The sequence below is a fragment of the Primulina huaijiensis genome, chromosome 8 (genome assembly GCF_012295235.1).
Source record: "Primulina huaijiensis isolate GDHJ02 chromosome 8, ASM1229523v2, whole genome shotgun sequence".
NCBI lineage: Eukaryota > Viridiplantae > Streptophyta > Magnoliopsida > Lamiales > Gesneriaceae > Primulina > Primulina huaijiensis.
The window spans coordinates 2,255,302-2,267,341 of record NC_133313.1 but is presented as its reverse complement, the minus strand read 5'-3'; the positions used below and the strand labels follow the sequence as shown (position 1 = coordinate 2,267,341).

Sequence of the window (12,040 nt, the reverse complement as noted above, 5' to 3'; positions counted from 1 at the left end):
TTTATTATTTATCAGCCAAAATACAGATATTATATTATATTTTATGTTATGCAAACTTTTTATGAAAAATATGATATTTGATGTACACACAATGTGTATGTCTTATTTATCAGTGATATTCAAAATCATTATAATGTAAATAAATTACAATGTCAAGATAGTTAGAGCCCGTTTGGCATTAAAAAGCTAGAATAATAAAATTGTTTTTTGAGAAAAAAATTGCTTTTATAATTTTATGTATGTTTGGATGAGCTTTTTAGTGCTTTAAAAAGTATTTAATTGAGCTAAAATTTATGCTTTTTCAAAAGCTCAAATTTGGAGCTTTTAAAAAACTTTTCAATTAAAAAAAAACTTAAAATACTTTTAACTCTAAGCTTAAAAAAAGAACTTATTCTATTAAATTTTATAAATTAAAAAAGTGATTTTTATGTATGTATCCAAGCACAAACCTATCATAATTTTTACTAAAAGAACAATTTGTCCTAATCTAAGGAGATTCCTTAATTGGAAAGTGGGGACGACTCAATAAAAAATTATGGAATGAATAAATCTCTATTATAAAATAATTATTTATATAATTTTAATGTTTTTTTTCATAAAAAGAATTCAACTTGACGGTGCAGTCTTCCGGATAGCCAACCTAACAAGCATCACGACAAATGAATGAGAAATCAACATAAAATTTAAATGCAATTTAATACTGGGAAAACAATGTTTACATCTTCATTTTCACAAGCAAAATTATTACAATGGGGAAACGTATAAACAATCATGAATATGGTAATCATACTAAGTATAAATATATTTGTTCAAAAAAAGTATAAAATGAATTTGAAATAATATATATCGCAAATAAATCCACATTTAGATGATAAAGCTAGGAAAACTTCTACTCAGAGCAAATCCCAAGTAAAACCACGCTCCATGGGACGAATGGCGTCGACCCCTAAGGAAGGCGGAGCACTTGGCGTCGGTGTAGAATCGAATGTTTCCCACTGTGTGGTAATTACAATGGCTGCCGCCCCTGAACCCGAGTGGCTTGATGGTTGATGCAGCTGCTGATGCTTTGGTGAATGCCTAGCTAGTTGCAGTTCAGTCAGGGATGTTATGCTCCCATTTGAATCCCGGTAAGGCTGAATCGGCGATGATATGTGCCTGTTAAGGTTCCTTTGCTGCTGATTTTGTTGATTGGTTGTTGGCTGCTGCTGCAACGTCGTGGTTTTGATCTTTAACGAATCAAGAGTTTCGACAAACTTTTGCACCCTTCTCACCTTCAAAGTTTGAGCAACAAATCAAGAAACCATCCAATCAGTTCAAAATACGAGAGAGTAGAGCAGTATCTAAGAGTTCATAAACAAGAAACAACTGCACAAACTACAAAATCTAATCTACCTAGTGGAAGAACTTTTCAAATTCATCAACAAACCCACAAATTCTAGTCGAACCGGAGTTGGATCGGGACATTCCCACCGCTTGAGTAGTGACACCCACTGTGGTCTAATCGTGACTATTCCTACTCTTACTCATATATCAGTATTCGATACATGGCATTTATTCAACCAGACTACCATGTGAATATTGCATATGATTCACAATAGTTAACATCATTCCAAGTCATCCCTTTGTCGATTCTCAACACGAAGGGCATCGAAGTTAGATTGAGCGGAACTCGGACTAAACATCCTACTCGAATTTATTAACTAAACCACAGTTACCGGCCGGCCAACCAGCATGACATAGTACCCTCGGAAACAATTAATTTCTTGTGTCCACCTCTAGTTCGAGATTGATACAACACAAGATTGAACTATTACATTCTACATCCAAATTAGGAAACGAGTAATACCTGCATTTTTCTCTGTAACTTGACATCACCATCAGCGGTAAAGATGCCATCCAATTTAACCAACTGATGCATCAATGAATCAACCAATTTTGTTACATCATTTTCAGTCACTTCCCAACCTTTAGAAACTACAGTTTCCATCGCCGATACCTATAGAAATAGTCAGCAAAAACAAGGTATCATTTAGACAATCAATCACTCTATGTTCACTCAAAATCAAAATGACTCAAATCATACAGGACTGTTACCTGTCCACCAAGTCTGTCAACCTCCAAGCTTATATCTGAGACTAATTTTGCAGCCTTTTCGAGTTTAGCATTCTTCGATATTTCTAAATAACGTTTTTCTTGGCTAATCGGATCCTCCTGAAGCACGATTTTAGATTTGTCCTTCACTCCTACAAGATCAAGAAATGCATTGGAATCCCTTTCTTTATCTTTGTAAAACAGCTTCTGATCCCGGTGGTGCAAACCTGTTGGCCCCGATAACATTTTCTTCAACTCCCCTGCATTTCTCATCATTAATCACCCGAAAAATTAAATAAACAAAAAAGAATTTGAATTAAATTGAAGAGTGGATGATAAAATGTCGATTCAGGATTCAGTTCAAAGGTCGATCAGTGTATATAATGATATATTTTTGGAAGACTGAACCTTAATTATGAGAAATTACCAAAACTGGCTCGGGAGCTGATGTGAACCTCATGGTAAATCGTCCCGAATTTTACTCGAATTCGAATAGTTGGGGGTGGAACGCGGTTTTGTTCTCCGTCGGTGCGCTTTTGGACCAGCATACCGCTGGGCCGAAGCTCCCAATCCTTCTTAACTCCTCCATCACGGCCTCCGCCCCCGGCACCACCATCAATGAGTGGTGGCAATGCATCATTCTTTGTCCTCATTGGCATCATTTTCGCTTCTTGTTCCAAAGTTTTCCAAGCTGAATTTCCGTCAGAAAATTGTTGGAATTTTAACAGGATTCAGAACTCCGAAGATCAGAGCGTTGACAACGAGTTGATCGCAGCTGAATTCATAAAAATCCCATCACCGAAACTAAGAAGAACATTAAATTCAAATTCAAACAAGAAAATTGTCCAGATCTTACTACAAACTTTTGAATATCAGCATTAGATTAGTAAAACTGCTACGCTACTAATTGCATCTCAAGACAAGCAACTATGAAAATTAAAGAGATCAAACAATGTCAAACCCGTGAATCTTGAATCCTCCGGAAGCTTTCCACTAGCCGGAGACAGGCTTCCAATATCTGGGTTGAAACTGAAATTGCGAAAAGATAATAAAAATATTCAGATCTCCTCCAGAAAGAATACAGAAATGTGAATTGTAATGCGTTGCCCCGTGAAACCCGCCAAGAATCTTGAGCCAGGAAATCTGATAAGCAAAGAAAATCAATGAACAAGTGCGAAAAATTAAAGTTAAAGATTGAAGCACCTTCCCTTTCAAATGCTTCGCTGTTAGTTGTGAAGAGGAAGATTCAAGGGACGGTAGAGGAGAGAGAGAGAGAGAGAGAGTGTGTGTGTGTGTGTGTGTGTGTGTGTGGGAGGGAAAGAGTCGGTGAGATATATAAAGAAACTGTGTTTAAGGCAGCCAAACGAGTGATCTTATGTTAATTTAGTAATTAATGAAGGCTTTGTTCCAATAATTAGCGGGACCTAACGAACGAAGCCGCCAAAGCAGTGTTTATAGGATTGTAATTATTGTGACTGTGAAAAAGTTAAACACTTGAATAATCATATCATTAAATCATATAAGGGTTTAGCTAAAATAATAAATCATTAAATAATAAAATTATGTTTACATTTCATTTCATAAATGATATAATAAATAATGTATAACATAAAGTACTAAACTGAATATATAAATAAATACGTAGAATTTCAATTTTATATACTTTTAAGTCAAAAATTAGTCTCGTCGTAACCAGGAATAGAATAGATTCAATTATAAAACATATATAGGTACATACAACATAAAGAGGTTTTTGTACATCAAAATGTAGATATATAACATGCTGAAAAATTATATTCGATCTACATGCGTATAATATAACACATTAAGATCGATATGAAGAAAAATTAGAGACGGAGATGAGTTATTACTTCTGACTATTGATATTGAATTTGAGAATGTTGCTAGCAAGATCTCACGAACATGAGAAAACAGAGATCTTCTAAATCTTTATGCAATTTATGAGATAGTGTATTTTTGAATAATTACATTGATTTAGGGACTTCGTGTGTCATTATTTATAGACGTTATCTAGATATATAAGCTCAAGATTTGGCAAATGTTGATGATTTTTATCCGATATATAATAAATCAAATATCAAGATATTTAATACAAATAATATTCATGATTTACTTTCTTTTAATTATGTGACTCTCATATTTATCTTGATGAAATATAGTGATCATAATTAAATTATTTTATAGACTTTAATAAAATAATCTTATATTCTTTCACTTGTTGTACATATTTCGAATAGCTGAATAATCAAGAAATCAATCATCATCCAAAGTTAAGAAACAAATACACGAATCATGACGATAAATCCTCTTATACAAATTATTATTTTACATCTAATGAGAGTTCTTATGTTAAGAAATTTGGTTTTATTTTTCAAAAAACGATTATTTCGATTTATTTACATAGTTTTGGGCTTTGGTATTGTGCTAACTTCTTCCTGTATGCAATCTGATACCTTCTCAAATCCCTAGTTATCTTTGCCTCAAAGTAAAGAAAAAAAAAATCCCTAGTCATTTTATATTTTATCTAAGCCTTTTAAATTTGCTTTCCAGGATTCATTTTTTTGAGTTGGCGTGGACAGTGAATGTGAAAAATGATTTTTTGAAATTTCGGTTACACGACCTCAAATTCAAATTTTCTTTCCTTCATGCAAGCTGAAATTTCATTTTAAAAAAAAAAAAAAGATCTTTTGGTACTTACCAATCGAAATAACTGATTTTTAATCAAATTCCGCTTATTAGTTTCTATGAAAATTCTTCAATCCAATTTGCTTAGAAAAAAGTTAATCTTATTTGATTTTTCGTTATTTGGCTTGATTGGTAACGAAACCGACCGAATGCACACCCCTAGTTAATTATAAGCCTAGCAGTACTAACAATTTAACTGCAAGTATGATTTGCATTTAAATTAATATATACAAAATATTATTTTGAAACAATAAAAAAAATATTTTTAAAATTGAATACAAATGATCATAGGTATTACATAAATTTCAACCAAAATTTCAAACTAAAGTTACAAAAACGAAACCAGCTGTCGAGAAAAATCAAAGCCAAATAAACAAAGTTTCCTGGATTCAATTTTATATTATTTGAAAACTAAATGTGTTCAAGTCATTTTAAAAAAAAAAGTCTTTGAAAAATAACAACAATATAATTCTAAACTTTATATTATAGGATAATAATATATTATATTTTGAATGTGACATGATAATTCAAAATCTTGCATTCAGTGAATAAATTACTCCTCGAACACCTCCTTTTGACAAACAGGGCAACGCTGTGAGAAAAAGAGAAGAGAACAAGTTCACAAACATTAGCAGATGATGATCTTGAAAACGAAGTCACACGAGTAAAGACTCGAAATTTAGTCGACGACGACTATAATTTTTGACAACTTAAATTTAAATAGTCGTTTTACTGGTAGAGTTTTGGTAACACTTGCCTTGTTCATCTGGAGCCAACGAGTGATGCATTTTGAATGATAATGGTGAGCGCAAGGCAAAGTGGTTAATCCGGCACCGGTTTTATATTCGGCACAACAAATCACACACCTATGCAATAACAAATATACGAAAAAGGCGATGAGGATCAAGATGCATCTGTGTCATACCCAATTTTGTGAGCCGACCCAAGAAAATTTAAGATACGACCAGACATGATATTTAAATCAACTGGATTTCGAATCTATATCTACAAAAGGTCTAAAATCAAAAGATTTCTCTGGGTGGATTTTAATCAACATTTGTCTATTTTCAATCTGATGACTTGAAAAAAAAATTTAAAAATGAGTTTTGTGAAAGAAAATCATACTCTTCTCTTTCTTTATTCTTTTTCTTCGATGCTGGTTTGAATTTGAAAGTTGGCAGCTGTGAAATGAGGTCTGCAGGAAGTCCTTTGCTCTCACTTCCCACATGTTCTCCCAGTTCTTGCAAGTCCTAAAAAACATACAGGATTCAAGAAAATTTTTTAAGTGGATCGACAAGACAAACATCGCAACTTGAGGATAATAATTTCAGATCTACGGCGCTTAAACATAAACACCTACTATATTTCTACATGTCAAAATGCCAATATTCTTACAAATTTGAGTCGATGGCAATTGAAACTAATAGTAATTTTATGTTTTTTTCACCAAATATTTCAAAATAAATGTCTCGTCCCCAGACATTGGTCTAACACTTAGAATTCACTACCCCCTACATAGTAATAGCTATTAGTAGTCGAATAGACATTGTATATGAACAACTTATATTTTGGATAGAAACATTATCAGAAATATTACCTCGTATGTCATTCGATCAAGATCAAAATTGTCTCCTCTTACATTTAGACTCTCACCCTACAAATAATCACCAAGAAATGAAAAGAAGATGCAATTATTCCATGATTATAGACTTTTTACATACCAAATGTATCTTAGGAGTCGCAATACGTACCATGTCAGATGTTTCTCCTATGGTTGATTCGATATCATCTGCAGATCAAATAAAGATCTCTTCCCATTAGCCTTCTTTAAAAAATTGGGTCTTTTTTTTAAAAAAAAATCGTTTCCACAATTTAATTCTCCAAAATGATATGTTATGTTCTTCCAAAAACAAAAAATAAACCTGTGGCAAACCAAGCCCAAAGAAACTTGGACCGGTCGACTCAGGTGATCTGGGCAGTAGGCGGGATTGTTCAATTTACGAGTCCATCCGTACCCCTCCCACCCAGCTACTTATTAAATATTTAATATATTATGTCAAAGGACAAAGATACATATCTAGACATTGTGTGACTCTTGGGCCGGAGAAGGCGGGATGTGATCGTCGGTGTCATGAGGTTACCCTGATAATGAACAGCTCCTGACAGACTTTTAGGCGAAGAGAACATGAATGAACTGATCCCACACTGGAATGAGAATGATTTCAAAACTGTTATGGTATGAGACTTTGCAGTTGTGGAGTGCTTAAAAGATTTGATAGGTAGTACTCATATCAAGAAGGTATATATTTTTTTCGAGAGCTCATCACATAAGGACTACAAAGTTAAGTGTGCTTGATTGGGGCCATTTAGGATAGTCCTGAGTGAGAACATAAGTATGTTGGAAATACTTGTCTTGGTACACTGACTACAGTCGTATAAATTAAAGGAATTTTTTACAAAATTTATTGTGATTAATCTAGTAATTATAATTATTTTAATTAAAGGAATTTTTTTATAAAATTTTATTATAATTAGTTAGACTAATCATAATATGATAGATTATGTTTAACTAATAAATCCAAGATTGGCCATGAAAAGATTCAAACAAGTTAGAAATGATGAACTTCACCAAGTCAATATAGTCATTGAATGCTAATGACAAAAGCATTAAAAGTGCACAGTCCAAGGACAAAAAGAATCAGACGTTAACAAGCAATGTTTAGAGTCTACGGAAGATCAAATATGACTGTCGGAAGAGATTGATAAAAAAAAAAGAAAAAAAAAAGAAGAGAAAATCCCTAAAAAAGTTAAAGTGATAAAGAATATAAGAAAAGTTCAATCAGCATTATATGAATCCACCAACATTTTTGAATCATCATGGATGCCAATCAGATAAGCATCCACTTATATGCTCACACTACACCGACATATCTGATCAACTAGGGAACCCCTTAAAGCATCAGAGCACGACTTCAATGTCTACATCAAATCATCAAAGATCAATGTGCTTGTCTTGCAATAACTTGTTCCTACACCCAGACTCGGCCTTCACACTTGTTTTACTCAAAATAAGAACAGTTGTAGAAGCTAGAGCTGATCGACAGGCTTGTCGTCTAGATGATTGATAGTGGGTCGTTAGGGCCGGTTAACAGGCTTGTCGTCTGGATGAATGGCAGTGGGTCGTTAAGTCTTACCGTCCTCATTGACTAAGTATGCAAGGAGTTTTGACTTAGTGTGACTTTAGTTGGAGTGAGTTTGCACAAAAATCATATATAAATAAAAGTTTTATTGTAGAACCTTCTGAAAACGGAGGAAGATAAGACATAGAAAGATTCAGTCCTCAAAATTTCGGTAACAAACTCGTGTGTTCATTTGTATCGTTTTACACTATAAGTTCTAAGACACACATCTCTAATTTGTTTTCATATTTCGTTATCAGTTTGACCAAAATATTTGATGTATCTGCTCAAATTATTCACACTTTATATTTTATTTAAATTACTTAACTAATAAGTAAAATAGCTTAATCGGTTGTTAACTCGAAATCACTTTTAAGAAGTTTCAAACCTATCCTAATATAATATCTATTTAGGATAATTATTAAATTAAATATTGAAATATGCTAATTTATTCTGTTCAATCCTGGTTTGGTCGGTGGTACCCATACAAGAGCCATAGTTAGTTTCTTAAAAGGTATCATGTTTAATAATATGGTATATGTTAAATTAAAGTAAGTAAATATATGAGAATTAAATCCTAAAATTATCTATTGCTTATTATTTATATACATATAAGTAAGAAATATTTTATTTTCAAATAATATTTTATATTTAAAACATAGAATCAACAATCAAATAAGAAAACAAAAAAGTTAATATGAAAACCAAGCCAACTAGCCTAGAAGACCCCTAAGAGGCTCGATCCTGATTAATCCAGGCCAGATTTTACCGATTTGGACTAATTTTTGGTCCACAGACCAAGCCTTCCGGCTCGTTGACATGCCCAAGTGGCTAGTAGAGGGAATAGTATATTACCATCGGCTCCATTACTGTGCTCGGAGACGTATAAATTTTCGAAGTCGCCTCCTAACTCCAGAGATCTTGCTAAAGCTTCATCCATAGCCAACTGTGATTCAAGGTTTGCTGTATAGGAATATTCATTCTCTTGTATTGGAAGCACACGACCATAGTCAAATATTTGGTGCCCCTTGAATTTATTGTTCTCGAGATATAGGAATGCACTCTCCTGTTATTAACAACATACAGAATTAGGGAGCAAGATTTGTCCAATTGTGGTAATAATTCAATTGATAGAACATACATTAATTTTCCAAAAAATAAAAATAAAAAAATTGAAGCATACTTTAAATTTTAGTGGACCAGAAATTTAGTTCAGTTTAGAAATTAAATTTTAGGAATCTGCACAAAATTTTATGCAAAGTGTAATGAAATTAGATTATTTTTGATTGTTTAATTTTGTATCTGTCCTTTTGGTTTTATTGTGGCTTTTTAATAAAAATAATAATAGTGCAGTGAGAGAATGCTATTCAGGAAAGGAAAATTTGGTATCTTAGGAGAAACCAAAGTTAGTTTCTCTAAAAATCACTTACTCGATAGTATTTCTTCCTTGAAATTCAACAAATATATTTAAATTATTTGAGTCAGGTTGGCTCGTGGATGACCCGTTTTCGACTCATCTTAATATTTTTTACAGATATTTTGAGGATTAATTCGTCGAATTATAAAAATATCATATATTCTTTATCGAAAATATATAATACCTGTTGTATGATGAGTTCTTCAACATCAAGAGCACATAATTCAGGACAAATATCCCTAAGTTGTTCAGCGATTTCCGCCGGTGTCATATCTGGTTCAATTTCGACCTATTTTCTTGGATATCAATAGTTGTCCTAAAGTACTAGTTAATTGGCTATTAAAGTCTATTTTCATCATTAATTGAAACATGATGAGAGAAAAATATCGAACATGCGTAATATTTTTACAAGAAAATGAATGAACCCGTGCAAAATCAAAATCAAATCTTGGTAGTATATAAAAATATAAGGGTTTTAATTTCCAGATTTTAATGATTCTAGCTCACTTCTAAACCAAATGCTTAAAACACAAAAACTATTATGAGACCGTCTCACCGATTAATTTTGTGAGACTGATTTCTAACCCGAACCAACTCATAGAAAATATTATTTTGCATGATAGACATGGGTCGAGTCGATTAGTCTTATAAATATAGACTCGTGAGATAGTCTTCACTATTTATAATAAATTTTGACTTTCTTCTAAATTTCTCATTTTAGAAGACAACTTTTTTTATTTAAAAAAGCTAAAAACTTTCATTAAAAAAGGCTACAAACCTTTCATTAAACTAAATCAGATATAATTACATCAGACAGACAGAAGGAAAAAGGCAGACCCGACCTTCTAAACCATACATAAAACCAATTGCTCGAGTCGGAAATATGAAACTCTTTGATCCAACTAAGTGACACGAATATACCTAATTAAAAGGATAATTTAGAAAAGTGTTAGGATCAAAATTGAGTACGCCATTTCAATGGAGGAGGCATTTAAAAGTTTATGGGGACTTGGGAAGAGAATCCCAAAAATGGATTCTTGAAATTAATGCAGAATTATGCAGGGAATTAGAATGAAATCACCATTAATGTTTGGACAAAGTTATTGAAATTGGTTTTTGGGTTTCCTTTTATTCTCATTTACAGCATAATTTTATTTATTAAATTTTTTATCCAGCATAATTTCCACTCATTTATAAATGTTTGTTTGCCATAGATTCTAATTTAATTTATAATATAAAAAAAATAAACTCAATTATTGGCACTAATCCGATGGTCGCCGACATTCATCATTTTTTACAGAAATATTGCGAGTCAAGCCCAAAGGCTGCCACAAATCCGTAAGAACCAAGTCATTGTCGTTCCTATCGTTGCAACAAAACAAAAGAGTCAAAATCTGACGGCTCAATGGTTATATATGTCACATCGACTAAAATAAATTATTTAGAATTATATATATATATATATATATATATATGGATATGAGAAATCTTTTTTAAATCAGGTTTAGAATTGAATTAGATCTAAATTTCAATTTTAATATATAATTAGAATTCAGATCCATCGTTTTGCGTTGGATAACTCTATGTGTTAGATGTGTCATCTAAATTTGATTAAATTCTTGAAAATTGTATATATACAATTGGATGATCATATTTTTGAGCTGACTTTTAAAATTGAATTAATTGAAAATTGGAATAGCAACAAAAAAAGTTATATTATAAAAATGAAAATTGTATAAGTTTATACTCTGTTGATATAATAATTGATGATATTCAGACTTAGTTAATATATTTTACAGCTACATAATTTATCGACTTCGATTCGATCCCATGATACACTCTCTTTTAGAATAACATTGCATCTCTTGTTTTCATATTTTTTTTCAATACATTTATTTTATACTATACATATAGGCAATGTATAGCATTTATTAGAGGCGTGAAAATAAAAGAAGTAACATAAGACTTGTAGTTTGAACATTGTGTAAGCCAAAAGCGGCAACTGAGTTATGAAATATTCATATATAAATATATGAAACAGAAGGGGAGGTGAGCTTAATCCCCTAATTCAGGTTCTATATCATGTTTTCTTCTATTTTCTTTTGTGAATTCTCTTCTCTATTGCCTAATTTCGCAGGGAGACCGCTCATCTCGAGGTCGTGTTCTAATATTGATGATCTCGTTGAGAGTCGGTGTAGCGAAAGAGACGACCTAAAAAATGACGATCATCGGATCAATGTCGATAAGTGAAAAAAAAGTTGGATTAAGGTGAATGATGTATGCACTGAATACTAAGGTGTATAAAAACCATCTAGAATATGCCGGAAGTCAGCTTCTCAAGAGATTGCGATATTACAAATGTCTAACATCGAATATTAAAACTAATAAAGAGTAACTTATAAACAAAGTGATACCACTTAATATATATGAAAGTCTTTCAAAGTAATTCATCTCTTGGATTTATAAGAAATAAAATCACTTATACTTCCTCAGTTTAATCAAACTTTGAGTAGTAGATTTTTTGTGAGATGAGTCAACTATATTTATATTTACAATAATAAATAATGTTTTTGGTATAAAAATAATATTTTTTTTATGTATGATTTAAATAAAAAATATATATCAAAAAATGGATTCTTAACTTTTC

At 32.0% G+C, this 12,040-nt stretch overlaps 2 protein-coding genes across 3 annotated transcripts; both read right to left on the bottom strand.

Annotated features, from left to right (window-relative positions):
* Window positions 1-671: 671 nt before the first annotated feature.
* On the bottom strand, window positions 672-3,377 carry LOC140983414 (BAG family molecular chaperone regulator 3-like). Of its 2 annotated transcripts, none has more exons than XM_073450462.1 (5): window positions 3,053-3,377; window positions 2,519-2,895; window positions 2,095-2,351; window positions 1,847-1,996; window positions 672-1,271 (listed from the first exon to the last, which is right to left on the bottom strand). In XM_073450462.1, exons 2-5 carry the CDS (start codon window positions 2,751-2,753, stop codon window positions 894-896), a joined length of 1,020 nt encoding a protein of 339 aa, XP_073306563.1. In that variant the 5' UTR covers window positions 2,754-2,895; window positions 3,053-3,377; the 3' UTR covers window positions 672-893. The 2 variants fall into 2 exon arrangements, with proteins under 2 accessions (XP_073306563.1, XP_073306564.1); XM_073450463.1 differs by having other exon boundaries at window positions 2,519-2,866.
* A 2,099-nt stretch (window positions 3,378-5,476) lies between these two features.
* LOC140982925 (E3 ubiquitin-protein ligase BIG BROTHER-like) lies at window positions 5,477-9,704 on the bottom strand. The gene is made up of 6 exons (XM_073449711.1): window positions 9,578-9,704; window positions 8,832-9,042; window positions 6,549-6,586; window positions 6,395-6,451; window positions 5,923-6,047; window positions 5,477-5,663 (listed from the first exon to the last, which is right to left on the bottom strand). The coding sequence occupies exons 1-6, from the start codon at window positions 9,662-9,664 to the stop codon at window positions 5,477-5,479; spliced, it is 705 nt and encodes a 234-aa protein (XP_073305812.1). The 5' UTR covers window positions 9,665-9,704.
* Between the last annotated feature and the right edge of the window lie 2,336 nt (window positions 9,705-12,040).